The 26,886-nt window shown below is 59.0% G+C and overlaps 1 protein-coding gene across 1 annotated transcript in view; it reads left to right on the top strand.

The window, feature by feature from the left end:
• CFAP46 (cilia and flagella associated protein 46) overlaps positions 1-26,886 on the top strand; it is a 52,853-nt gene that overhangs the window by 12,548 nt on the left and 13,419 nt on the right. The window contains exons 18-40 of the mRNA XM_015572532.1: positions 693-905; positions 1,791-1,956; positions 2,702-2,851; positions 3,629-3,736; positions 4,359-4,525; positions 7,098-7,229; positions 7,583-7,745; positions 10,249-10,333; positions 11,405-11,549; positions 11,843-12,026; positions 13,157-13,313; positions 14,861-15,069; positions 16,020-16,154; positions 16,798-16,947; positions 18,781-18,929; positions 19,980-20,078; positions 20,647-20,779; positions 21,520-21,666; positions 22,899-23,099; positions 23,197-23,303; positions 24,425-24,601; positions 25,496-25,631; positions 25,980-26,278. Coding sequence (XP_015428018.1) covers positions 693-905; positions 1,791-1,956; positions 2,702-2,851; positions 3,629-3,736; positions 4,359-4,525; positions 7,098-7,229; positions 7,583-7,745; positions 10,249-10,333; positions 11,405-11,549; positions 11,843-12,026; positions 13,157-13,313; positions 14,861-15,069; positions 16,020-16,154; positions 16,798-16,947; positions 18,781-18,929; positions 19,980-20,078; positions 20,647-20,779; positions 21,520-21,666; positions 22,899-23,099; positions 23,197-23,303; positions 24,425-24,601; positions 25,496-25,631; positions 25,980-26,278 — 3,612 coding nt within the window. The remainder of the gene's footprint in view (positions 1-692; positions 906-1,790; positions 1,957-2,701; positions 2,852-3,628; positions 3,737-4,358; positions 4,526-7,097; positions 7,230-7,582; positions 7,746-10,248; positions 10,334-11,404; positions 11,550-11,842; positions 12,027-13,156; positions 13,314-14,860; positions 15,070-16,019; positions 16,155-16,797; positions 16,948-18,780; positions 18,930-19,979; positions 20,079-20,646; positions 20,780-21,519; positions 21,667-22,898; positions 23,100-23,196; positions 23,304-24,424; positions 24,602-25,495; positions 25,632-25,979; positions 26,279-26,886) is intronic.

A 26,886-nucleotide genomic window follows, 5' to 3' on the forward strand; every position in this document is an offset into this window, starting at 1 on the left:
GGCGCCACTTTGTGCGGATCGTTTGACTTGATGGAAGGTCCCCTGTCCCTGTGGCCTTCAGAGCTGCACCAGGCGAGGCTGCCAGGCCCAGGCCCAGGCCCAGGAGTTTCCATTTGCAGGAGGGTCCGCAGACCAGGGCTCAGGCCACATCTGACCCAGGGCCTGGTTGTGTACAGCCCAGGAGCTGAGTGGTTTTGACATTTTAAAAATCTGTGAACTAGCATAGAGGGAGATATACAAGAGGGATGACCTGGAGCGGCAAAGCCTAGATACCGCCGGCCCTTTACAGAAAGGGTTTCCCTGCCCAGTCCCAGGCGGACAGTCGTCACTCGCCCACAGTGTTGAGTGGACCTGGTCGCCCTGAGGAGAGGGGCCGGTGTGTGAGGGGCGGCCACGGAGGTGGGCAGGCAGCCTGGTGGCCCTGGGGCAGGACTTTGCCCTCAGATGGGGAGACTGGAAGTTTGTAGACCAGGTACCGGGCGAGAGTGCCCGAGGGATGTCCCGGGTGGAGGAGGGGGACTGGGCAGGCCCAGGGTCCTTTAGGAGAGCATGGCAGGCACCCCCAGCAGGGGCACCTCTCTGACCCCGCTCCACAGCCGGGGCAGGGCCCTGTGCAGACGTCACGCTGGGTCTGTGCTGCCCGTGGGGGAAGGTCTTGCTTCAGAGGCAAGCGTGGCGTGTGCATCCTGCAGGAGCTGGATCGAGAGCCTGTCGCAGTACGCCATGAACAGCTGGCTGCGGTCCGCGGAGATTGGACAGGAGATCCAGGAGGCCTGGATCGTGCAGAACGCGATGGTGTACGTCCTGAACCACAACCACCATCTCATCATGGCCGGGCGGCAGAAGGAGCTGGTGGACGCCTTGTACCACCTCCTGACCATCGTCAAGGCCGTCGGCCACAACGGGTGGGTCCTGGCCCTGGAGCTTTGGGGTCAGGCGGGTGTCCCCTTCTTTAGTGCTTCCCCAGGGAGGGCTGCTCCAGCAATCCCAGGGTCCCCATTTACTCGCCGTGCAGCCCTGAGCCAAACACTCACCCTCTCTGAGCTGCGGGGCAGAGTGTGGGGATCCAGGAGGCTCCCGGAGCCTGCACGCCCGCCTAGGGCCCGGCCGGGGGCCCAGCCTGTCTCTGATGCTAAAGTAGGAATTCAAGAATGAACGAGTCAGAATGCGGCAACATACAATGTGATGTTTTTTTAAAGTGATGAATAATAAAGAAAATGGGCCATGAAATGAGGAGGTGCCCAGCGGCCTCCCTTCGCCTGTGGGTGTGAGGTCGGCTCGGCCTCTGACATCGCGCCTGTGGGGCTGTAGGCTGCGGGGCCTCGAGCCTGGGGCTCCCCGTGGCCGCTGTGCTGCGTGTTTCTGTTGGAGACGAGGATCTTAGTCCCCAGGTCTTAGCACATGGAGATCACCTGTGACCATTTTAAACGCTTTAGTGCCACCTCGTTTCTGGTGAGAAACACGGAGGTTCGGTACAAGCCCATTTGCCCTGGTGACGGATGGAAATCCTCTGACCGCTACCCGGGGCCTTTCTGTCCAGCCCACATGGCCAGAGTCGCCTTCCACTGTGAAGGTACCTGTGTCAGGGGACAGCGCGTCCCCAGAGCAGGCTACCACAGCCAGCTGCCTCCCTCGAGGCCCAAGAACGGCTCCTGGAGCAGGTGCTGCCTGGTGGGGGCCACCTTTCCGCTTAATCCCAGGAGACGGGGACCCCGTGAGCACGGCTGTCGTGGACTCCGGGGACTCGCGCCTCGAGTCTGAGCTTCACCCGCTGACACCTTGCGTTCCAGCGACTCCCTCACGTTGGCGATGCTCTGCAACGCTTTGGCCCGAGGCCTAATTATCAGCTGGATCCCAACCCAGGTGCCAGAAAAATCTAGAAAAGTCATTCGACCAAACACATCACACACACCACTGGAGCCGGGAGCCATCTCTGAAATCAGAACGGCGGTGGAGGTACAGAGGCAGGGGTCGCGGGGCGGCCGGTCCCGGGGTGAGGACAGGGAGCAGTGGGGGTGAAACTGTCAGCCTGTCCGTCTGCCGGGAAAGGGGTGCTGAGCGAGGACAGGAACAGGCTTTTCCCTAAAAACAGGGAGCGACGTCCCTCAGGCCCAGGTCGTGCTGTGCTGGCTTCTCAGGCGCAGAGGACAAAGGGCGTGCGAAGCCAGGAGAGTGAGCAGCCGGGGCCACACCCGCAGACCACGTGCGCAGTCAGAGGCTGCGAGCAAGTGGGAGCGCTGGTCCCATGAAAGTCACCTCCCGATAAACGTGCATGAGGTGGAGGAAACATGGTGGTCGTGATGGATGTGGAAAAGCATTGGCAAATCCATCACCCGTTTCTAGTCCAGAAGGATCTTAGCAAACAGGGAGGGAAGCAAGTTCCTTAGTGAGTTTCAGGGAAGTGCAGGACCTGGAGCTGCCCGAGTGGTGAGGAGGTGGGCACTCGACGGGTGCCCTCGGAGAGAAAGGCACGAGGAGCCGCCGTGCCGCGTGCCAGGGGGTGAGGGCGAGGGAGGGCGAGCTGCACGCCGAGACCTCAGCTCCCGGCCGCTCCAGGATGGGCCCGGGTTTGGCAGGTGTTCAGGCCTCGGCTGCGGTCTGCACCAAGGGCCAGGGCCACGTATGGTTAATGATTTGGGTCTCGGCTCAGGTCTCTCTCTTTAGAGTCCTGGCGGTATGAACAAGGACACCTTCATTTCAGGTCTGCGAGTTTGCCCTAACCCTGACCAACGGGACGGTGCCCGAGGAGGTCGTGCCCATCGAAGCCCGGCAGCAGCTCATCGCCACCTGGGTGAAGGCCAAGCAGCTGCTGCAGCAGCAGATCGGGACGAGGCTGGGCACGGAGGAGCAGGTGGGCTGCGGGCGCTGCCTCGCCCCCATCTCCCTCCCCTGGGGCCTCGCCAGCCTGGAGGGCAGCGCACAGCGGGCCGTGCCCTTCTGTACACGGTGCTCCCCTCCACGGAGGGCTGTTCCCACTGAAGTCACTGCCCCGGCCCCTCCACCTGCCCAGGCCATGGTGTCTCCCCTTCCTCCAGCCCTCTGGTCACTCTTCCAAATGCCCACCGAGCCGCTGGGCCTCTGGGGGTGCTCCCCACCCTCAGTGGTGCTCCCTGTGGCCTTATTTGGAGGTGCATTCAGGCCAGCAGGGGCCTGCTTTGGCAGGATATCGGGACCCTAAGCTGTGAACACAAGGCTGTGAGAGTGGGGGCTGGGAGAGCAAGTGGGGACCCGGAGATGAGATGGGTGTGTGACCGTTGAGGGAGCCTCCCAGGGGCACTGGCTGGAGCCAGAGGGCGCTGGGACAGGTTGAAAGGGAGACCGGAGAGGCAGTGAGCGTGGGCACCTGAGCGGGCCAGGATCGAGGGCCGATCAGAGGGGACGGAAGGAAGGCCATTCCCGCTCTACTGGTGGCCTGCCCTCCACCTGCAGCTGGTCAGCCCCTTCGCTGACCACTCTGCGTCACTTCCTGCCTCCTGATGGTGTGGGAAGGTCACTGGGAGAGAAACTTTTATACAAATAGCTCCGATTACTGCCACGGAGCTGGTCTTTCACAGGGTTGAAGTCCCAAGTGTGCCAGACCCTTCCTGGGTCCCCTGGGCTCATGGAGGCTCTGTGCTTTCTTCCCCAGGGCACTAACGAGGACATCAGCGCCATGACCAGAATCCTTGTCGCCCTGGAGATGTATTCCTGCAACGGGCTGGGCCTCATGGACTTCACCGTGCCCTCCTTGGCTAACGTAGGTGTCATCTCCTTCCTCAGGCATCACCTTCCCCAGGTGTCACCCCCTCCCCGCAGGGGTCACTGTGCCCCCTGAGGCCCAGGTAGTCACCACCGGATGCGCTGTTGGCACACCAGACAGAATCCAACCCGAGGCCACTTGTTCAAATCCTGCCGCTCAGAGGCAGAGCCGGGGTCAGAGGGCCTTGCCGAGTGTGGCCGGCATTGGGACCTAGCCTGCCTGAGTGACCGCCTTCTCACCAGCCCTGTTGTCCCCCTCAGGGCACCTGAGTTTAGTTTCACTCGGCAGCTTCCCTCTGAGCTTCCTCTGTGGTTCCATGTAGAGCAGGGTGTTCCTGGGGATACTGAGGCAGCGTGGACACCGGGGCCTCTGCCCCCCAACGGGCGACCCTGAGCCCGAGCCTGGGCCTAAGTTTGCGATAGCAATGCGGTAACTCAGCCTCGGTGCGTGTGCCCTGGGATGGTCCGTTACCCATCGGGTCTCTGGGATAACATCGCCCCGTGATCCCCAGTGAGGTGCAAGGTTTCAGCCAATGAAGTGGCCCCCAGCGGACAGCACCCACCATGGTGGGCGGAGGGTCGCCCCACGCTGAACGCACCCCCCCCCACCCTCCGCGCAGCTGCTGAAGATGGTCTCCGAGTGCAACTGGACGGACCCCCTGGTCCAGCTGCAGACGCTGGCCCGCCTGAGCCACTTTGCCTACACAGCCCACGACCATGAGGTCACCATGGTGTGCTCGCAGAAGGCCATCCAGATGGGCATCAAGTACCTGAGGATGTTAAATCCGTGAGTAGCCCCCCTGGTGCCCGACTCCTGGTGACCCCATGGTTTGGCGTCTCCCTGCCGCCCCCCCCCCCGCCATCAGGAGGAACACGAAGAATTCTCGTAACCACACCTCGGTGTGTAGGGGCACTCGTGGGGACCAGGGATAACTTGTGTAGAGGCTACGGAGAGGTACCTCCACTCGCCAGGCCCCGCCCACCTCTGGGCATCCCCAGCGGCCCCGGCCAGGTGCCCGTGCAGCCTCCGTCCCGGTCCCACTTGGCCAGGACAGCACTGCCGCTAGGCCCCGGGAGAGCTGTGCTCAGAAGGGCTCTGAGGCCACTCCAGCCTCACCAGCTGCCAGCATGGCAGGCACAGAGGTGGGAAGGGGCTCACAGATGCCCCTGCTCTTCCCAACAGACACGGGCTTGGTTTACCAGGGTTTTGAATAGGCAGCAAGGCACCCTAAGTGCGTTAGAAAGTAATGAAAGGGCAATTTCAGTGAAAGGGAAATGCCCTCTCCCCCCTCCTCTCAGCCCAGAGGCCACCGCTGCCCAGGTGGCCACAGGGCGCATCATCTTCATGACAGTTTGCTCCTGGCTCACAGGGCCCATTCAGCTGATCAGTAGATGAAGGTTGTACTGAATCTTTCCTCTATTTCCAGAGGTGAGGCTTTTAAAAATCTTTGTTGCTAATATAAATATTTCTCCAGTAAACACGGTTTCCCTCGAGGTTCTTCTGTTCAGCTCACTTCCTGAATCTGTTTCCTGAAAGTCGAAATCACTGACCCATGTGGCCAGTGCCTCGGGCATGCTGAGGGCACAAACAGGGACCCCCCCAAGGGCTCTGCATGCGTCACCTCATTTACTCCTCGCAACGGCTGTTCCCACACTGCAGATAGGGATACTGAGGCAGAGGCTAAGTCACCCCGCTGGTGAGTGGCAGAGCCAGGATTGGAGTTGATCCGTACCAGGAGAAAAACAGTCATTAGAACAGAAAAAAAAAAAATCAACAGACCCTGACACAACACAAGGCACTTAAAACAGCTACTCTAAATAAAAGAAAGGATGCTTAAGGGACAAATTAATGTACAGGTGGAGAATTTCAACAAAGAAATAAAAACGATAATAAAGAACTAAGTGGAAATTCTAGAACTGAAAAATACAATACTCATCATGGAAATAACACTGGAGAAGCGATATGTCACTTTAAATGAGGGTCAGCAGGCTATTGAAATTGAACCCTAAAGAACAAAACCGAAGCTCGGGGGACAGAGGCAGGAGAGGGAGGCAGAGATGCATCCGCTGGGAAATGTGGCAGCCGAGCCCTGGCCGGGTGGCTCAGGTGGTTAGAGCATCCTCCCGGTACGCCAAGGTTGCGGGGACCCCGTCAGGGCACAGACAAGAAGCAGCCAGTGAAGGCATCGGTAAGTGGGACAACACATGGATGTCTCTGTGTCTGTCTGTCTGTCTCCCTCTCTCTCTAAAAATTAATAAATCAATCAAGGAAATGTAGCAGCAGAAATGTTTTGAAATTGAATCCAGAGATCCAGCATTTTCGATGAGCTGCAAGTGGGATGAACACCAAGAAAACCACACCTGCTTTCATTGTGGTCAAATGGCCGAGGCCCGAAGGTGGGAGGGAAGCCTGGGAGAGGAGCTGGAAGGGGAAAAGACACACTTCATACAGGGGAACAAGGTCAGGCCTGCTGACTTCTCAACAGGAGCAACCAGGACCCTGTCAATCTGGAATTCTCTACCCACCAAGAGCAGCAGCTCCCCATTGGGCTCCTGCCTGCTCAGAGCCCCAGGCCCAGGCAGGGAGTGTCCCCAGGGGCCAGTGTATGTCTCTCAGAGTCAAGTCGGTACCTCCTGGACTGAGTTGCAGGCATGTGATCAGTCCAGCCTGGACAGGGGATGATGTCTTAGTGTGTGCGGTGTCCTGTGGGCCCAGCCGTGCTGGCTGGGCCAGTAAACGTCGAGGGAGTGGGATTACACATTCTCCATATCTCGCTGAGTGGGAGCTGCCCAGAACGGAGCCCTCGTGTGCACCGGGGCTCCCCGAGGGGCTTGTTCTGCTCACCGGCTGCTGTGCACAGCACCCCACACATTAGTCACTTAAGACATCAGTTGATGTTGGCCTGTTCTTCCTCCCGGGGCACCTGTCCCTCCCCTCTCCTTCCCCCAAGGCGTGAGTCTCCTAAACTCAAAGGTCCCCATGAGACTTGCAATTAGGGGATAAATGGGTAGTGGCAGCTCATTCCAGGCTAAACCCCTGACCTTGTTCCGAGGCCCCTTTTCTCTGACTTCTCAGTGAGTCAGAGATGCCCTGCCCAGCTGCTGCTTCTATGCGAAGGCCGTCCTTGTCTCACTGTCCCCAGCTTTAATAAGCGTCCACTCAAAATTGAAAAAATATTTTAAACAAGACGCCAGCTGATGCTGTCTGGTGGTTCTCTGGGTAGCCTGCACTCAGCCAGTTAGTTCTGGTTTGGGGACTTTGGGGAGGCTGCTCCAGGCACCCCAGGCTCACTCACCTTTCTGCAACCCCCGCCCCCCCTCCCCAGCCCCCCTGTGTGCTAAGGCGTCTCTGTCTGCAGGGTCCAGGCTCAGCTGGTGGCAGAAATGCTGAGCGCCAGCTCCTGCATCCAGGGCAAGAGCATCATGGAGAACCTGAAGGGGCGGAAGCAGCTGCGCCTGTCAGCTAGCACGGCCTTCTTCGAGAGCGTGAGGTGCGCCACGCTGCGCTGCGGCTGCGCGGATTGCGTGTGTGGTGGGTCTGGGTGCGTGTTGTGTATGGGTAAGGGCAGCTGCCCCGAGTGCCCTGAAATAAAGAGCATGACACACAGTCAGGACTGTCACGGAGGCCGGCCCTCCCTCACAGACCCCGTGGCAAGGGTGGGGGTGGGGGGGTCAAGGCAGGGTATTCACAGCTGGGACCCCCAGGGGCATGTCCTGCAGACATGGGCACAGGCTCCAGGTCGGACACCCGGCCTCACCCTGCCCTCTGAGGACCCAGGAGCTGTCGGTGGGTGCCTGCGTGTCTGCAGCTCGCACAGCTCGCTAGGTCAGGCCTCCCTTTCAGGTTTGGGGGCATGGCGCAGAGCAGCGCCCTGGTGATGCTGGCCGCACGGCACTACTGGAACACCCAGCTCCCGCTCCTGTCCTCCGCGGCCAACAGGAAGAAAGCCAGGCACATCATTCAGAGGATCATCAACATCATCAACAAGACGGAGACCAAGACCCAGGTGCCCCAGGGCCGGCTGCTGGGGTCCCGCGGCTGCCTCTCAGGCTCTTCCTGCAGAGAAGGCAGGCAGGGCTCCCAAGCAAAGGCAGACCCCTCAGAGCTGCTCAAGTGGCGGTGGCCCCTGGCTGAGCTCAAGGCTTAGTCCTGACCTCCCTTCCCCACTGCCCTTTGCCACCCTCCCTCCCTCCAAGAGACCCTGACCCCTCCCTGGAAAGCTCCACAGGAGAGGAGAGAGGGGCTAGGGGGCAGGACCCTGGGATCAGCTGAGGAGAGCACAGAGGCCGCTGGGCGAGATGCACACCAGGGCTGGGCAGGTCTCGGCCTGACTGACATCCCCCCACCTGCACCCTATCACTAGCACCTTGATGGAGGGAACTTTCCCAGCCCTCACCCTAACCCTCTCAGTGAGCACGGTGTGCCCAGGTTCAGCACGTTGGAGCCTTATTGTGGCTGGACAGTGTTCCATGGTGTGCAGACCTCGTGTGGTTTATCTGCTCCTCTGCGGATGGACATGGGTTGTTTCCATCTCCTGACAGTGTGAACAGTGCTGCTGTGAACACGGGTGCACAGATACAGTTCCTTGTCGGTTCCTTGGGGTCTATACCCAGGGATGGAACTGCTGGGGTCTGTGGTAGTTCTGTGTTTAGCCTTGGAGGACCTGTTGGGCTGTTTTCCACAGCGGCTGCACCGTTTTCCATTCCCACCAACAATGTTCACGGGTTCCAGTGTCTCCACATCATAGTCAGCACTTGTTATTTTCCATTCTAAAAAATGTAGCCATTCTAGGAGGTGTGAGGTGGTATCTCATTGTGGTTTTGATTTTAATTTCTTTGATGACTAATGCTATTGAGCATCTTCCATGTGCTTATTTGTTTTTCTTGTCTAATCGCTTTGGCTAGCATTTCCAGTACAATGTAGAAGAGCAGCGGTGTGAGCACAGGCGTCCTTGTCTTGTTCTTGACCTCAGAGAGGACGTTTCAGCCTTTCACCACAGAGAACAGTGCTTTCCGTGGGCTTGTTTTCAATGCCTTTCATGGTGTTGAGGGGGTTTCCCACTACTCCTCCTTCCCTGAGAGATTTTGAGATTTTGTAATGAAAGATTGGCTTTTGTCGAATGCCTTTTCTTCATCAGTTGAGATGATCACGTGGCTTTCTCCTTCCTTCTGTTACTGTGATGTGTCACGTTGATTGTTCTTCTTATATTGAAGGGCCTTGTGCTCCTGGGATAAATCCTACTTGGTTGTGGCGCATAATATTTTTTTTATGCCCTTGGATTTGATTTGCGAATACCTTGTTGAGGATGTTTGCATTTATATCTGTAAGAGAATTGGTTTGTAATTTTCCTGCGATTCCTTTATCTCGATTTGCTCTCAAAATAATCCTAGTTGCCGAAACAGGTTTGGCTCAGTGGATAGAGCGTCGGCCTGCGGACTGAGGGGTCCCGAGTTCGATTCCGGTCAGGGGCATGTGCCTGGGTTGTGGGCACATCCCCAGTGGGAGATGTGCAGGAGGCAGCTGATCGATGTTTCTCTCTCATCGATGTTTCTAACTCTCTATCTCTCTCCCTTCCTCTCTGTAAAAAAATCAATAAAATATATTTAAAAAATAATAATAATCCTAGTCGCATAGAATGAATGAGTTAGTAAGTGTTTCTTCCTTTTTAAGTTTTTTGAGTTGAGGAGGATTGACGTCAAGTATTTCAATGTTTGGTGGAATTCACTCTGAAGCCTTTTGTTCCGGGACTTTTTTTCATTGGGAGGTTTCTGATTGCTGATTCAATCCCTGCTTGTTAGAAGTTTGTGGAGATTGTCTATTTCTGTTTGAGTTAGCGTAGGTGACTTGCGTGCTTTTCAGGTTCTTCCATTTCTCCTAGGCTGTCTAATTTGCTGGCGGACAATTGGCCACAGGACGCTCCGTTACAGTCCGTCTTGTCTCTCCGGGCTTGAGAGGAATGTCCTCCTCTTTCATTTCTGATTTTAAGTGTTTGTGTCTTTTCTTTTTTTTTCCATGTCAGTCTAGCTAAAAGTTTGTCAATTTTATCAACCTTTCAAAGAGCCAACTTTTGGTTTCATTTATTTTCTTTTGTCTTTCTATTCTGCATTTTCTTGATCTCTGCTCTAATCTTTATTATTTCCTCCTTGCTGCTATTTTGGGTTTAGTTTGCTCTTTTTCTAGTTCTTTAGGGTCCAAGGGACTAGTGTAGACATTTGGAGCTTTTGCTGCATCTCATTGTTTTTCCCTAGTGTGCTTTGATCCCACTGATTTAAAGGGACAGGAGTGACTTGGATGCCCTGTCACTGAGGAAGCTGTAGATCGGGGAGGCCTGCATGTCCCCTACGCAGCTGACCTTGCCCTGGACAGCCTTTCTCATGGGTGAAGGGTGACTTAGTGTCTTAGAAATTTAGCTGCAATTTCCGTCACTCGATGCGGAGGCAGACGAAGCACAAAGTGGTGAAGGAATAAATGACAGCTTTCAAGGGTATGTCTCGTTGGTTCTGCTTCAGGAGAAAGGGGACGTGCAGCTCCTGCACCAGTGGCCGACCGCGGACCTGCAGAGCGGAGGCACCTCCCAGGGCTCCTTCCTCCCAGGTGCGTAGTCGCCGCCGTCGCGGAGGACGCTGTGCCTCAGTCCCCGGGAACCGCAGGTGGCGTCGGCCAGCCGTTGGGCTGTGACAGGCACTGCTAGTGCTTTTCATGAACGGCCTTGTGAGGCCCCCGTTGTGCCCAGGGCACCGAGGCCTGATGGTCCCCCTTGTCCGGGGCCACACGGTCCATCCAGGCCACCCAGGCTGCCTTAACAGCTAGCCTCTGGGTTATTCTGATGGATGAATCATATTCAAGTCCCATAAACATGTGGAGACATTTCCTAAAAAAATACCGATCTTAGAACAATGAAAACCATATTTTAGAATCCACATTTAAAGAAAGAAATGACGAGTATCTGCTAATTCGCCACCCCTGTTAGTGTAAGAGTCCTCGTGTGTGCTCAGGATGTGACGCTGGGGTTAGAGCCGAGGTCCCCCCCGATTTAGAGACACAAACTTGACTTAAAATCAACAGAACGTGACCATGTGTAGTTAAGCACTAAGTTAGCCTAAACCCCAGCAGTTACCTGGCTGGCGGTGCTGCAGAGAGAGATGCAGGTGGCAGCCCGCGGGGGCGGCGGGCAGCGTCACGCAGGAGCCCTGGTGGAGAGCCAGCCTGCGTGGCTCGTGAAAAAACATCACACGGGTTAAATGGAGTCGCAGTGTTAAAATTCAAATCCTAGGCAAAAACAGAAAGTGGAATGGCGCAAAGCAAGAGATTTTTGTGGAAAGATTATTTCCTAAACGTTAAAGTGGTCAAAGAGGCAGCATTTCAAATACATGAACATTTAAGTAATGAGAATAAAGAACATGCAGAACATGACAAAGTCAGCACTGGGGAAATGTGCCCGGTTGGCAGCTGAGCGAGGAGCTCCCGTAACCCATCCAGAGGCCCAGAGGCGCGGTGGTGGTGGTGGACGGGGGGAGGGGGTCTGCTGTGCTCAGGCCCAGGGGAGGCTCCATCCACCCCCCCGCCCCCCGTGGCCTCCATGGAGGCAGTGTGTGTGTGTGTGTGTGTGTGTGTGTAGACCTGTCCCAGCCCAGGCCTCTGCATCCCTGAGCCCTGTCCCTGCAGAGGCCGATGATGACCTGTCCCTGCGGGCCGCGCTCTACGGGCTGCTGTTCCACTGCCACGCCGACCATGAGGACTGGGAGGGCGGCCTGAAGGTGCTGGACGAGGCCGTGCAGATACTGCCTCGGACCGCGCACCGCCACCCCCCGCCCCCCATCAGGGACCCCCTCACTCTCCCTTTTCTGATGACTTTTCTCCATGAAGAACCCATCATGAGAAGGGTAGGGATTTACAACACGATGTCCACCCAGAAATAATAAATTAAAATAATAAATTTAAAAAATCAACCACAACACAAAAGCCCAAGTAACTCAGGTTCCGTTTTGTTTTATCTTTGTAAGTAGGGAAATGGACCAGTACTTCCGTGTTGGGTGAATTATATACATAGTTACATTTTTGTCCTTCGATTCCAGAATGAATTCCTCTTTCACTTTCCTTTAGCTTGATTTTCAAGCATATGGTCCTCGTGAAGGCCAAACTTGGCCAGAACTTTACAATGGAAATACAGAAGTTTAAAGACGAGAGTGAAGATTACTTGGCCCACATGTGGCACCGCCTGGCCTTGAACTCAAAGAACGTCTACGGAGAGCTGACCTGCTATCAGAACGCAATCCAGGCCTTGCAGGTGTGGCCCCGAGCAGTCCTGGAGGTGATGGGGGGATGGGGTGAGGGGTGACAGCGGTTCTTCACGCACATGTCAAGGGCAGCAGACGTCCCCGTCTATCCTCGCCCTCTCCAGGGTGGAGGGACAGGTTGCTGGTGTAGGAGCCTGTGTGCCTGTCACTGCCTGGGGGCATCTGGCTGTCCCCCCCACTGAGGACTTCCCTCCCCTTGGCTGCCACGCCCCTCCCTACCCAGGGCCCCGCCTCCTGCTCCTGTGTTTGGGGCCTCCTTTCCTGCCCGCCCCCCCATCCTCTCCCTACCCAGGGTCCCCACTGTCAGTGCCTCTATGCTGATTCTGCTCATCGACTTCCCTCCACTCTGACCTCGAATGTCCCACTGCCCCCTCCACTCTTCCTTCCATCTCACCTGCATGAGCCCAGCATCCCCAAACCCCTGCGGCTCCACACCTTCCCCGCTGCCTTCCTGACCGACCTTCAGAACCCAGGGCAGCCCCGCCCTCCCCCTGTGAGCTGTGGGATGAAGACTGTGGGGGTGAGGGTGGGCCAGGTAAGTGGGAGGCTGGGGCACCACCTGCTGGCTGGCGCCTTCATTCCGTTGTGCAGCCATTACTGGCCATTTGTCCACGGGCAGGGCAGGCCTTGGACTGGACCCTGCACGCTGGACAGGGCACCTTCTCTGCCCTCCAAAGCCCAGTTCACCACAGAACCACCCGGATAAAGCCTCACACGCACATTCCAGCCCGTGCCGGAGGAGACCGGCTGAGGAGAGGGATGCCGGCATGGCCAGCAACCTGGTCTGGGTGGGACACACAGGGTCTGGGGGCACTGGGCTGGGCTGCGGGTGTCCTCAGGGAGCGGAGGCCTGCGGAGGCCTTGCCAACCTCTAGTCTCGCTACTTGCTGCACATGAACACGGACCCGTGGCCCAGGGCTGAGAGGTCGTGATGAGCCTGGACGGCCAGGTGAGTCCCAGTGGAGGAGTCGCGCTGGGATGACTACAGGGTGAGAATGAACCATTTGCCTCTAGAAAGTGAAGCAACAAAACTGCCGGTGCCCGAGACTGTGGCTCAGTGCGTATCAGGGTGCCGAGTGCGGGGTGCAGCGTGCCACCCCTTTTCTGTTTAATCCCAAAGAAGCCGGAGAGCGCGTGGCACAAGGTCGACTACATCATGGAGTTCAGCGAGTGGCTGTATTACCAGCAGTTCCCCATCGAGGACGTGACCTTCCACCTGAACTGGGCCATCGACATCCTTCTGGGGATGAAACCTTCCAGGGACACACCTGAGCCCGCGCTGCGGCCAGGGACGGCTCCTGGGCACGCTGTCCCTCCCGCTGTCCCCTCTGGCTCAGAGAGCAGGCCCTCTGGTGAGCAAGGTCATGATCTGGAGCCAGCCCCAGGCCACCCCCAAGGTACGTGGAGGCCGCAGAGGGGTTTGGCTTGGGGTCAGAGGTGGGGTTTGCTGAGCGGGGTGCTGGTGGGTGGGAAGCCTGGGCAGCCTCACTGTGGCCACAGTCTTGGGGGAGGGGCTTACAGACTGCGGGTGCTCCTCGTGGCAGATCTGGGGGAGGCCAGGGACTGCGGAACTCCCCGAAATGCCGATAGGCCTGCCCGGGGGACCCGTCCTGGAGGGAGCAGCATTTCGGAGGAAACCAGTCCCCCTTCCTGTGGGAGAGCGGCCTCTCCTGGGCTGTGTGGGAACTGAGAGGTGACCCCCAAGCACCAGAGCCTGCTCTGTGGGGAGCATGACGTGTGCCAGGAGCCCGTCGGGCTGGTGCTCTGACAGGCTCCGCGGGGCCGCCCGCAGGCACCACGTTTCCAAAGGCGCTGGCAGGTCGGGCCTCCTTCCCTGCCCCCCCCTTCTCCCCCTGCACCCCACAGCCCTCTCCCCGCCCTCCTAGGCTGGTCCCGAGCCCCTGCTGTCAGCAAGGCTGAGGGCCTTCTTAGGACCAGTGCCTGGGGCAGGTGAGCAGTGGATACCCGGGGCCACCACAGGCAACCTGCAAAAGGGACAGTGGCCACGCCCAGCAGACGGAGGGGGAAACGTGGCTGCTGGGCTCCTGTTCTGGGCCCTGCTCCAGCAAGAGGGCGCTCTCACACCAAAAAGAGGAATGGCCCCCCCACGGCCCCCCACAGACAGGCCGCATGATGCTGGCCTAGGCTGGGCTGCAGCACTGAGACGGCCTCCATCCTGGCCTGCAGATTCGGGGGCCTGGAAAAGGGTGACCCCCTGTCTGCACTAGAAGCACGTGGACTCGTCCACTCGACGCCGAGCCCCCGTCAGGGCCAGCTCAGACCAACTGGGGTGACCCGCGGAGGGGAAGGTCCATCGCCCGCAACCCCCTACCCTGGGCCTGGGACCGGTGTCTCCTCGCAGCCTGGCCATGGCCACGGCCACGGCACCCCAGATGTCAGGCCTGCTGTCCCCCTTCAGGGGAGAAACCCTGGGCCCTGCATGGTGGGCGCACCTTCTATTTTTTGTTTGTTTGCTTGCTTGTTTTTATTCTCACCTGAGGATATTTTCCCACTGATTTTTTAGAGAGAGTGGAAGAGAGAGGAAAGACAGAGAGAAACATCGATGTGAGAGAAACCCATCCATCGGTTGCCTCCTGCACGAGCCCCGATCAGGGCCTGGGCCAGGGAGGAGCCTGCAGCCTGACCAGAATGGAACCCAGGACCCTTCGGTCCGCAGGCCGACACTCGATCCTCAGAGCCCAACCGGCAAGGGCTGGGCGCCCCTTCTGGAAGAGGACTCAGTCCTCTGACCCCTGGGGCCCGGGAGAAGGGCGGAGAGGAAGTGGCCACAGCTGCGGACACCAAGTCGGGGCGCCCTCTCTTCCAGGAGAGCCCCCGTTCATGCAGGAGGCCCCGGAGAGCCTGGGGCCCGAGCACTTGGGGACAGTCTTCCTGGAGAAGCTGCAGAACGTGAGGCAGCTGGAGGCGCTGGCCCGCGCCCACATCCTGCTGGCCCTGCTGGGCACCCCGAGCGCCGCCGGCTACCAGGACTACTGCCTCATGGCCTACTCCTTCCTCCGGCACATCTGGCAGGTGGGCCCGGCTGCCGGGCTGGGCGGGGCGCCGCTCCTCCAGGGACCAGGCTGGGGCTCAGTTTTGCTGCTTCCAAAGATTCTCTAAAGCCCAGGATGTGCCTTAGCTGGTGTGGTTCAGTGGATAGAGCGTCAGGGTCCCAGGTTCGGTTCCAGTCAGGGGCACATGCCCAGGTTTCGGGCTCAATCCCCACTGGGGGGTGTGTAGGAGGCAGCTGATCAATGATTCTCTCTCATCATTGATGTTTCTCTCTCACCCTCTCCCTTCCTCTCCTCAAATCAATAAAGTTATATATATATATTTAAAAAGACCAAGATGTGTGCAGCGTGTCTCCCCGAAGCCCTGTCCCTGTCCACTTCACTCATCAGTGCTGCATCCTCCAGTCGGCCCCTCCTCTCTGAACACCCCCGCCCCTCGGCCCCGGCAGGGTCACCCACGCTGCTGTGGGTAGTGGGCAGTCAGCTGAAGCCTGTGCCATTCAGACCATCAGCAACCCCTGTTGCTGGGCTTCCAAAATCTTTTCCCCACCCGCGCACCCCTTCCCCCCAACCTCTGTACAGCCCCCTTCCCGGCAGCTCTGGGCGGCCTTATGTTCTTGGGGACCTCCTGTGGCAGCGCCCCCAGCAGGGCAGCTCTGTCCAGACAGGCCTTGCTTCCGAGGGCAGGTTTGCCCCAGGCCCCGCCCTGCCCAGGATTCTGTGGGACCCTTTGGGGGCCCTGGTGTGGTTCATGGACAGAAGGCTCACGCACTGTAACACCTCCTTGAGGGTCGCCCTCACCCCGTGTCCCCGCTGCCCTGAGTGTCCCTCCCGGGAACGCTGTGGCCACCCCTGCACCCGGCTCACCGGCCGGGCCCGCAGGCTGACCGCCCCTCGGATCTGAGCGTCCGGGAGGAAGGTGGGAACGGGTGTCTGATCTTAATGTTGCCAATTTTTATTTCATTCCCCCAGGTTTCTTTATTAACAGCACGAAAGTCGTTCTCAGAAAGTAAAATCCTAGCAACCGCTAGTTCCAATCTGTTGTTTAAAAAAGAGAAGGAGAAGGTCAAGGACAAGGACAGAGAGAAGAGCAAAGACCCAAAGCAGGTAACGGTTTCTCAGAGGCGCAGGCAGCATAGCCGAGGGCCGGGCCCCCCCGCAGACACAGCTCAGCGCCCCAGGCTGTGGGCCCGATGAGTGTGTCTGTGCCTCAGTTTCCACTCTGCAAAATGGAGGCAGTGATCTCTCTCTCATACAGACACCTGGGGGAGCTAGGGCCGTAATGGGAGATGGGGTACGGAGGATGTGTCTGGATTCTCCCTGGCGTTTATCCCACACCAGAGCAGTCTCAGATCAAAGGCCCTACAAGGTGACCCCCAGGCACCTCTGGGACCTGGTTTTGGGTGGGAGGGGCAGTGACTTTCCCATCGCAGGGGGCTGTCTCCGCCCCCCCCCCCCCCCGGACCTTTCACCTGAGCGTCTGCCTGTCCACATGGCCGTGCTCCTGCCACCCGCCTGTCATTGTCCGGGCTGCTCTGCCCCACAGAGCCGGGCTCTCGCCTGTGCTCGGGCGCCAGCGTTTGCGGACGAGGGTGTGTGATGGCACCGGTCACAGTGCACGGGGTAGAGAGCCTAAGCCCCGCTCTCCCGGGAGGGACGGATGTCCCATCGAGTTTTGGGTGTCTGCCCACACTCCCACTGGACTTTCCACTCCACTTTGGAAAGCAAACCCTGTGCGCCCGCTTCACAGATTCACACCCCGCTTTCCAGCAAAGAGGTGGAAGAGCCCCCCGCCAGCGTGGAGGCGTGGGCTTCCTACTTCTGCCCCGAAGAGGTGGTAGCCTTCTTCCGACAGGACAGGAGCAGCTTCACCGTGAACATATCCAGCATCCAGAGGCCGGTGGGTAAACCAAGGAGCCGGCCCAGCCTGGGGGGCACGCTGCCGCCTGCACTCCTGCCATCACGGCTGCTGACTCGGCGTGGCCCGGTTTCGGCGTGAACTGTGCCCAGGGGAGAAGCACGTGGAGGGGCTGGTCTCGGGGAGTGCTGCCTCTGCCTCCCCTTGTGAGGACCTGTGTGACTACATCCGGATGATCCCCCTCCTGGGGACCTGTGTCTGGTCAGACCCGCACTGCCCTTTTGCCGCGTGAAGTCACACGCACAGGTCCCGGGGGTGGGCGGGGGGAGAGACACACCTGGAGACTTTGGGGGTCTTGTTCAGCCCACGTGATTCTGCGTGTTTCTTGTGCTTTAAAAAGTGGAGTCACCCCGTGTGTGGTCTTGGGGGTCACGTGGGGGCAGGCCTGGGGGCTGGCTCCCTTGTGGCTCTGGTTGGTTGGCTGCTTGGAGCACTCCATTGCCCGCCTGGTCCACAATCCTCGTGTCCTTCCCACTGTGGATGGACACTTAGGTAGTTTCAGGGGTGGCTTCCTCAGGTGAGGCCGCTGTGGGAGTCGGTGCCCTGCGTGTGCCGGTGGAGAGCGTGGCCCTTGGTCGTGCGTCTCCTGGCCGGCTCCTGAGTCGGCTGCTCCGATTCCCCGGAAACCCCGTGGGATCTGGCTGTGACGCGTGGAGGCTCAGGTGGAGGGCAGCGCGGGCATCTTTGCCGTACTCTCGCCCCACAAGCTCTCGCCCCATGGGCTCTTGCCCCACTGGTTTGGATGGACTTCTGGGTGGGCTTCTGGGCCCGGAGCTTCTATTTGGGAAGATTTAAAATGATGGATCCAATTCACTCAACAGTTAAGAAGTCCTCAGAGTTCTATCTTGTAATGATTTCTGTGGGTTGCGTTTTTCTTGGAGGTTTCCATTTAATATAAAAAAATTTCATTTTGGCTTCATGTTGTTCTTAATGCCCTTTGATGATCTCTCGGTGTGGGGGGTCTGTGAGATATCCGTGTCTCTCTCACCCCTCGTTCTCCACCGGCCTCACTGGGCGTCATCAACTATCAGTCTCTTCGGACCACCCAAGGCCACTGGGCTGGGGTGGTGCCCCCAGAGGGCTGCACTCCTCCACACCCCTAGCTGTGCGGTGCAGCCCTGTGGGGACCCAGCCTGGGCACTGAGCTTTTGGGGGCCCTCAACCCCACAAACAAAGTCAGAGACATCATTCAGCCTCTTGGCTGCCTCTTCCAGCAGCAGACAGCCCATGGCAAGTGCACCCCGACATGTCAGGGTCCCCGAATACCTGCCTTCTTCCAGGTCCTGGCCCAGTAAGTTTTCTCGGTGATGTTCACTCTTTCAGTGCTTTTAAGTAGGTTTTTAAAATAGTTCATCCAACTTTTCTAATTTTTCACTGAAGATGAATTATTTTTATTAAATCTAGTGCAACATTATTAGAAGTATTAGTTGTGTGTGTCCATAAAGAAATTCTTTTAAGAAAAAAAAAATTTTGCTTTTAATGGATTGGTAGTTTTAGTGGAAAAATAAATGAAACAAAAACATTAATTTGAATAAATTCATAAATGGATTGTTTCTTGTGAGGATCCTTAACTGTACTTGCATGTGGTAAGTATAGGTAATTGCACACGACAAAATGGGAGCTATTCATGCAGGAGGGAAGGAGGGAGGAGGTCATTCGTTCATTCATTGAACAAGCACTTGTGGGACAGCCGCTGTGTGCCAGGCACGGTGCATGGCACCGAGGAGGACAGCGTTCTCTGGAGAAAGACCCCGTGGGCGAGCGGGCCAGCCTGCCTCCCCCTTGACCGTCCACGTTTGTTGTGTGTTTGTGCAGACGTACACTTTGTATTTTCTGGACCATCTGGTCAAGGCCCTGCAGAAGATGTCCCTCCATGAGCTCACAATCCCAGTCCTGCAGTTGGGAGTCCTGATTTCAGCTTGCGTGGTGGACAGCAAGAGCCTCAAAGATCTCTACCACCTCCGGTCGGTATCCCTGTTCCCTTCCAGGGAGATGATTTTTTTGTTGTTGTTAAAATATATTTTATTAATTTTTTACAGAGAGGAAGGGAGAGGAACAGAGAGTCAGAAACATCGATGAGAGAGAAACATTGATCAGCTGCCTCCTGCACACCTCCTACTGGGGATGTGCCCGCAACCAAGGTACATGCTCTTAGCTGGAATCGAACCTGGGACCCTTGAGTCTGCAGGCTGATGCTCTATCCACTGAGCCAAAGCGGTTTGGGCAAGGGAGATCTTTGTAGGGTTTGTGTGACTTCTCTGGGGGCTTCAAATCCTTTCAAAATAAACAGCAACTGCCCTGGCTGGTGTGCTCAGTGGTTAGAGCATCAGTCCTCCCACCAAGGGGTCTTGGGTTCGATTCCTGGTCAGGGGCACATACATGGGTTGCAGGTTCAATCCCAGGCCCTGGTCAGGCCGTGTGTGGGAGGCAACCAAACGATGTCTCTCTCACATCAATGTTTCTCTCCCCCCCCCCTCCTCCGTCTCTCCCCCTCCTCCCTCCCTCCTACTCTCTAGAAATCAGTGGAAAAAAATATCCCCAGGTGAGGATTGGCAAAAGTAAAAATAAACAGCCACTTTGCACAGTGACAGATGGTTGGTTGTGGCTTAGGGCGGGGATCACATCGTTAAGGAACATCAGTGTCAAACCCCCATGTCGTCCCTGAAACTGCTGTGATATTGCGGGTCCACTGTGCTTCCATGGCAGTGTTTTCAGTTGTTTTTCATAAGAACTAAAGCAGCGCATGGCAGTGATGGGTGGTCAGGGCGCCGCCGTGTGCCTGGTCTGCACCCCAGACAAGGTGGCCCCAAGATTGGGGACCTGCATTTAGTCAAAGATACGAACGAAGGTGTCAGTTTTTCTCTAACTGGAATTGGATAGAGCCACCTCTCCCTTTTCCCTGGTAATGTTGTTTAGCTTGAAAAATTATTGAAAATACCATCGAATTGTGCGTTTCTTTCTCGAGTGCACGGAGCGCAGTGCAGCCCGACAGGCCTGCTGTGTCCCCTCCCCAGGCTCGCCCTGGTCTGCTCCGACCTGAAGCTGAGAGAGGCAGCTGCCCTGCACGAGGACACGGTGGGGCAGGTCTACATCGGGGACTCGGAGCAGTCCAGGTGCGTGCAGCCGGGGCCCAGCTGCGTCCTGCCGCCCAGCTCAGCGGGACCCCTTCGCGAGGAGGAAGGAGCCCATGGCCGCAGCGCCCTGCATCCCTCCACGCTCCGGCCCCCACCGCCCAGCCCAGTGGGTGTTGGGAGGACCCAGGGGTACAGAGCTCCGGGGATCAGGGTCTGGGGCGCTCTGCTGGGGTGCAGCTTCTTACTGCCCCTCCTGTGCACAGGCATCTCCCAGGCTGCATCGGCGTGAGGGGAGAGGAGACAGGGACCCAGAACGTTCATGGGTCTGGGTGCAGTGGCGAAGGCGAGGGCAGCGGGCGTGCGGAGGGCATGCGGGGGAGGGGGCCGACATTAGCCTGGCCCATCTCGGTGGGTGGAGCTCTGTCTGGCATCCAGGGCAGGAGGCAGATGCACCGCTGGATGCATGAGCCTGGAGTGGGAGAGACAGTGGGCAAGAAGCATGGGTTTGGAATCCTGTGTGGTGCTGCCCGATCGTGGGGATTTTAAAAATCTTTGGTTGCTGGTGAAACAACGTTCTTCAGCATGTTGCCCATTTCACTCACGTTAGCTGCAGAAAGGAGATTGCCCTGAGGAAGGAGAAGACCAGGGAGCCGTTGTTGGAAGAAAGCCTGCTGACGCTGACCGAGCCGCTGCCTGCCGTGCCACCAGGGGAGATACGGCCGCTTGTGGCGAAGGACCAGGTAGCCGGGCTCTGCCCTGCCCAGCGAGGGGCCCTCGGGGCGACAGGGCTGCAGCCGACCCGGTGCCTGTCTCCACTGCGCTGCGGCAGAAGCCCTGTGCGGCGGTGCCCTGGGAACTCCAGGGACGGATGGTGTGTGTCCCCTCCATGGCCCTGCTGGTCCCCGCGGAAGACGAGACTACAGACCAACCTAGAAAGGGCCCACTAGGGCCTGAGCAGCGATTCAGAGAAGACAGCCTGGGTGGCACTGAGGGGTGCAGAGCACGGGCCTGGGAAGGGCGGGGCCCTTGCAGCCAGAGAGCGTCTGTGGGTCTGACCACTTCCCGCACTCCCTCTGCTCCGTGGGCTCCCCTCCCGTGGGCTGGCCCATTAGGAAAGCACTCACAGCCACCACAGTGGAGACTTGGTGGGAAGACGCCAGATAGGACCTGGGGTGTGCAGGCTTCTGCCAGGGGCGGGCTGTGTGGGACCTGCACCAGGAGGCGGAGGGCCCCTTGTGGTCATGCTGGATTGCTGGAGCTCAGTGACCTGCCCCACGCTGGTCAGGGTGCTGCCTGGGCCAGGAGAGGGGGCCCGGAGCATGGAGCACGGACGGGAGGAGGGCCGGCCCAGGACCCGGCTCAGGCAGCTGGGGGCGGCTTGGTTGGGTGAGGAGAGACAGGTGCCCAGGAGGAAAGCTGGGCTTCGGGCGACGGGCACAGACCTGGACATCAGAGGCAGAGCGGTCTCGGTGTGTTACAGATTCTGAAGATGAACGGAGAGACGGGGCGAGGCCTGGAAGGCACGTCCTTTCCCCTCCTGTGGACCCTCAAAGCGGAAGTTCTGCTTGACATGGATTCGTACCAGCCCGCGCGGCTGCTCCTGTCCGAGGCGCAGCAGGCCTTCCAGGTAGGGCCGCCCGCACCCACCGCTGGGGCAGCGCCTGGCTGTCTGGAAGCAAGTTTGGGGTCTTCCAGGTCTAGAACATGCGTGTGCTTCTCTGTGGAAAGTCCCTTTCATGCCCTTGTCTACTTTCCTGGTCGTCCCGCACCCTGGCCCGGTTTCCGGCAGGGCCTGCTCCCACGCTGCCCTGGGTCCTTCCTTGCATTGCAGGGCCCCGTTCTGTCCTTTTGGGCATCTCAGTGGTGCGTGTGGGGTGAGGGTGAGGACCTGGAGGGTCCCATTCTGTCCTTCCTCCAGGGCAGACGGGCCAGTCGCCCCCCCTTACCCCCCCATGAACTCGTTCTCACTTGGAGGTCAGCCTGAGACCTGCACACACCTGTCCCAGTGCGGGTGTCTGTGGCCTCTCTGGGGTCTCGTTCTCCAGCTGGGCCCTTGCTTTCCTCCTGGGCTGTGTCTCCCACGAGGGGATGCCCTGGGGGGAATCCAGGACGGAGTGGAACCCAGCCTCCACACCCACCTCCTCTCTGTGCCCACCTCCGCTCTCCCCACTCCAGCCCTGTCCCACCACAGTTGCACCCCAGCCTGCGCTGGCCCCTCGGGGGCTGTGGCTCTTGGGATGAGAGGTTTGAGCCCATCACGCTTCCCTTTGTCAGCCTCTGAACTGCCTGCTGGCTGCTCTCTCCAGACCCAGCCACCGGGCTCCTTCCTGCCTCAAAGCCTGGGCTCAGTCCAGAGGCCAGCGAGACCCCGCCCCACCCTCCCTCCCTTCACCCCCTTACATGTGCGGTGCTCGGAAGACAGAGGCAGCCCTGGGCCAGCATCAGGATAGAGACTCCCAGCCGGGGGCCGAGGCCTCGGGGGAGCCCTTCAGCTGTGCCCAGGAGGGCTGGAGGGTGCTGGAGCCGCTGCCAAAGGGGGGCTTCCCAGGGCTCTGAGCATGGTCCAAAGTCCTGCAGGTGGGTTTTAGCACAACAGGCTCAAGCCCACCCTGTGCTGGGGCAAGTGTATAGGTGCCTTAGGGCTGGAGCAGCGCCCAGTGCGGGACGCAGGTGTGGCAAGGCCTGCTGCCCGGAGCCACTGCCCTCCTGTCTGTCCCCCTTTCTGTCGTTCACCTCTGTCTCTCTGTCTGTCTCTGTCTCTCTATCTCTTTTCTCTGTCTGTCTCTGTCTCTCTATCATCTCTGTCTCTCTCTTGCTCACTCCCCCATCCTGTCTCCATATATGTTTGTCTTGTCTCAGGAGCTTAAGGATCCTTGTGCAGAAGCCAGATGCCTGCAGCTGCTGGCCCAGTTGGCCAACAAGGAGAAAAACTACAGCCAAGCCAGGAAGATGATTGAGCTTGCACAGCGCCTGGGCGGAGGCGAGGAGTTCTGGTACCAGTCCACGCTGACTCTGGCAGACACGCTCTTGTCCACGGAAAAGGAAGGAAAAGAAGTGATGGTGAGGAGAGGCCAGCGCCGTGCTCAGCAGGGAGGGCCAGGGGCTGGAGCCCCGCTGACGCCCGTGTGCGCCCCGCCTCCTCCCGCCCCCACCCCAGGTCTGCCAGCTGTTCCAGAGGCTCATCGAGGTCTTCAAGGTGCTCAAGAGACAACGACCCAACCGCGCGCCTGTCCTGGAATTCATGACCACAGACCTGGAGGCCAGGTAGCGCCTGTGGGAAGCGTGCTCACGGCCAGGTGGAGGTCAGGGACTCGCACCGGGGGCCAAGCAGTCACGCCCCCCCACCACCAGCAGCTGGGCACCCCTCACACCTCTGAGGAACCATGCGTCTTCCTTCACGGCCACTCGGGCTGTGGGCCCCTCGGAGCAGCGTGTATTTCCTTCCAAAGACGCAGGTGGCCTCGTCACGTTCCTGACTTCTCGGGGAACGGCCCTCCTTGCCTCCGAGCACACGTGGGCTTCCTGGGGCCTCTCATGGGTGGAGGGCTGGGCACCACCAGCTGGGGGGTAGGATGGGGGTGGGGTGGGGGTGCTCCTCCATCCATGGCAGGGCTGTGCTGGGTTGGGGCGCAGCCGCCTCCCCTCCTCTGCTCTGGCTGGTGTTCAGAGCCCCTGTCCGTCCCCGGAGACAGCGCCCGGCTTTCCCCACCCGCCTGGGCTCTGCTCTGGGGACAGAGCTTTGAACAGCAGCGCTCTCTCCCCCGCACTGTTCGTCTCTCAGACTCTCGGCTGGTGTTTGAGCCCTTCTCCTGGTGGCCTGGTGGTGGAGATGCTCACAGCCTCTCTTATACCCTCTACCCCGGCCGCCCCTGGGGTCTGTCCGCCTCCTCCTCGGCCTCAGAATCTCAGAATCCCGTGCATCTGACTGTTTCGAAGAAGCCGCTTTTGTGCCATTGGCCAAAGCAACAGGGATTTTGTCTCATTTTGGATTCCCCTACGTTCTGCCTGTTCTTTGTCCAGTTCTCGTTCTGTGTTGGCGAGAGGCTGCTGGGGCGCTCCTCGTTCCCACCCCGCGTCCCCCACTTAGTCCACACGCCGCCTGCCTCCCGCCTGGGCACGCACCGCACGCCAGCAGAGCTCTGACTTTCCCGACGGACACCTGGGGGCGGGGGCCCTCTAGCTGCGCTGTCTTGTGACTGAAGAGTGCGGCTTCTGCCCCTTCTGCTCCTGCTCCTTCCGGCGTCGGGGGTGAAAGGTGGAGGCCCTGGTGGCTCCACGGGGACGGCCGCTGCATCCCAGACCCGTTGGCCGTGTCCCCTCGGCCAGTGTCACGTCGGCCACATGTTAGCGGGACCGAAAGTGGAGTGTCCCTCCCGCCCCCACAGGAGCTTGAACCTCCGGATCCAAGTCGCCCAGGAGTCGGTTGGCAGCGAATCATCTGAATTCCCGTTTTTGCTGAGCGAGCTGTATGATCAATTGTTGGAAATTGAGGAAAAGTTTGTCAACTGTGGCTACAAAGAGAACTGTGTGGACATCAAGCTGGAGCGGGGGAAGATAAAGAGGTGAGCGCTGGCCGCCAGTCCCGCTGGCGGGGGAAGCTGTCCCCGGAGGCTCCTGCACCCCCCCCACTAGCTTTCCTCCCTGTCACCAGCCCCTGTTGGCCCCATAGGGCTTCCTCCTGGCCCCGGCCCAGTGGCCCCCTGCCTCTCCCGTGGGGATGCCCACACTGGGGGTGTGCAGCCACTTGGGGTGCCCAAGGAAAGCTCGTCACGGGTGTCCTCGCTCCTGTCCTGCCCCCGGGTGTCCCCCCTGCTCAGTCTCTGCAAACACACAGACACGCCTCACTGCCCATCACCCCCACCCCAGACACAGTCCTCCCCACCACCCACACCACAGGCAGCAGCCCGCCCCCAGGGCCCACATGCGGTCACACACCCACACACATCCTCCAGCCACACCTCCACGTGCAGACATGCGTCATACATGTGTACACATTGCCCGCCTGCCTGCATGTGCCCGCGCACAACCCCGCAGAGAGATGAGCACGGCCTCGGGAAACGCCCCTCCCCCCGCCCTGGGACCCACACGCTCCATAACACGCACGTCAGGTGTTAAAACAGCTTTGAGGAGGGAAAGGACCTGGACGTGTACAGAATGTCAGTCACCTCACGGGGACAGATGTAGATGGTCGTCGTGGGAATTCAGACATGCAGACGCAGCCTGGGGACAGCAGGGGACAGGCAGCCGACGCTGCGGGGCCCTCTGGGCCTGGTGCGGAGCGCCCGGTGCCCATGCCCCTCTAGGGAGGTGATTGCACTCTGTCGTGTTCAGATCTGTTGATAATATCTGTGCGTGTATAACATCGCCTCATGGCATGCGAGGCACGAATACAGGCAGAGTACAGTCACAGTCACACTGCACGTTCGGCCTCTGCCGCCTGCCTGTGTCCTGGGAAGGCTGTGCGCCCAAATGGAGCGGGACGAGGACCAGAGGACCGCGTACTACCTGGAGGCCTACGACGTGGCGCAGAGCGCCGTGGCCGAGGAGGAGGAGCTGTTGCACAGTGTCCAGAGCCTCCTGGCCCTTCAAGACGTGAGTGTGTGTCCCGGACCCGGGGCCACAACTGGTCTTACCCTGTGGTCACCCGGAGAAGAGGCAGCCTGCACTGCCCATGCTCCCTGTGGCCACCGGGGGGAGCTGACCCAGGGGAGGCTGCCTGGGGCCCCGGGGATGCAGCTGGGGTTCAGGGAGAGTGGGGTGGTGGGAGGGAGGGGATGTGGGGTGTGAGGGGGACGTCCCCTTTTTTCATTGTGGTGAGGGCTCTTTGGGTGTCTTCGTCCGTGAAAACATAGCAACACGTCGGCGATGCCTCGTCAAAGCAGCAAACGGACGCGGAGCCTCGCCAGGCTCCGGGGTCTGACCTGTCCCCGAACGTGTCAGTTACAGAACGTCAACACGCCGCTGGCGAGGAAGCTGGCGCACCTCAGGCTGAACCTGGTGGAAGTGTACCTGGACATGTTTCAGCTGATCTGGGAGGAGCCCCTGGAGCGCGAGCTGCGGCAGGACTCCATGGAGAAGCTGCTGGCCGACTACCTGCAGAGCGTGAGCGACCTGACCACCACCGGCCTGGTAATGACCGCCGCCGCCTGGGCCCGTCCGCGGGGGCCGTCCTGCTGTGATGGGGGCTCTGCCACTCTGAGCAGAGGACTAACCCGCGGGAATCAGGCCCAGAGCTCACAGTGCACGCCCCTCAGATCTCTGCCCTGCAGCCCCCCGCGGCCCCCAGCTGCCCCCACAGCTTGGGGGTCCCCAGCCTTGCTGGGGAAGGGCCTCATCTGGTCAACTGAGGGAACCTCATTGGCAAACGAAACCAGGTCACATGGGGGATGTTTCCCGAGCGCATGAGCCTCCTCCCGAGTTCTGATTTGCTCTGACAACTCTGCCGGCGCATGAAAAAGTCCCTAAGATGAATCACATTTTGTTAAAAAGAAAAAGTTTAAGTGGCAAATTATTTGTTTCAAAGGAATCATTCTGCCATCTTAGACATTTTCTTAGATTTCATGCATTCCGAATCGAATAAATTTGATATAACTATAGCTGGATGGAAGATAGTCCTAAAATTGAACTGGATACAAACTCGTGCTTGTCACTGAGCCCTAAACTGAGGTTCGATATGCAAACCTTAGCGACCCTCCCATAACCTAAGCCCTGGAGACCCTCCCCACTGGGAGGAGGGGTGTTTCTCAGACGGCTCCTGTGTCCCCACTCCCAGGGGCGTTCGGGGTGGCCCCGGGGGCGTTGGAGGGCGGGCCTATTGCGTTTTCTGGGGGGGGGGGGGGGGGGGGGG

Source organism: Myotis davidii, unplaced genomic scaffold (assembly GCF_000327345.1).
Source record: "Myotis davidii unplaced genomic scaffold, ASM32734v1 scaffold72, whole genome shotgun sequence".
NCBI lineage: Eukaryota > Metazoa > Chordata > Mammalia > Chiroptera > Vespertilionidae > Myotis > Myotis davidii.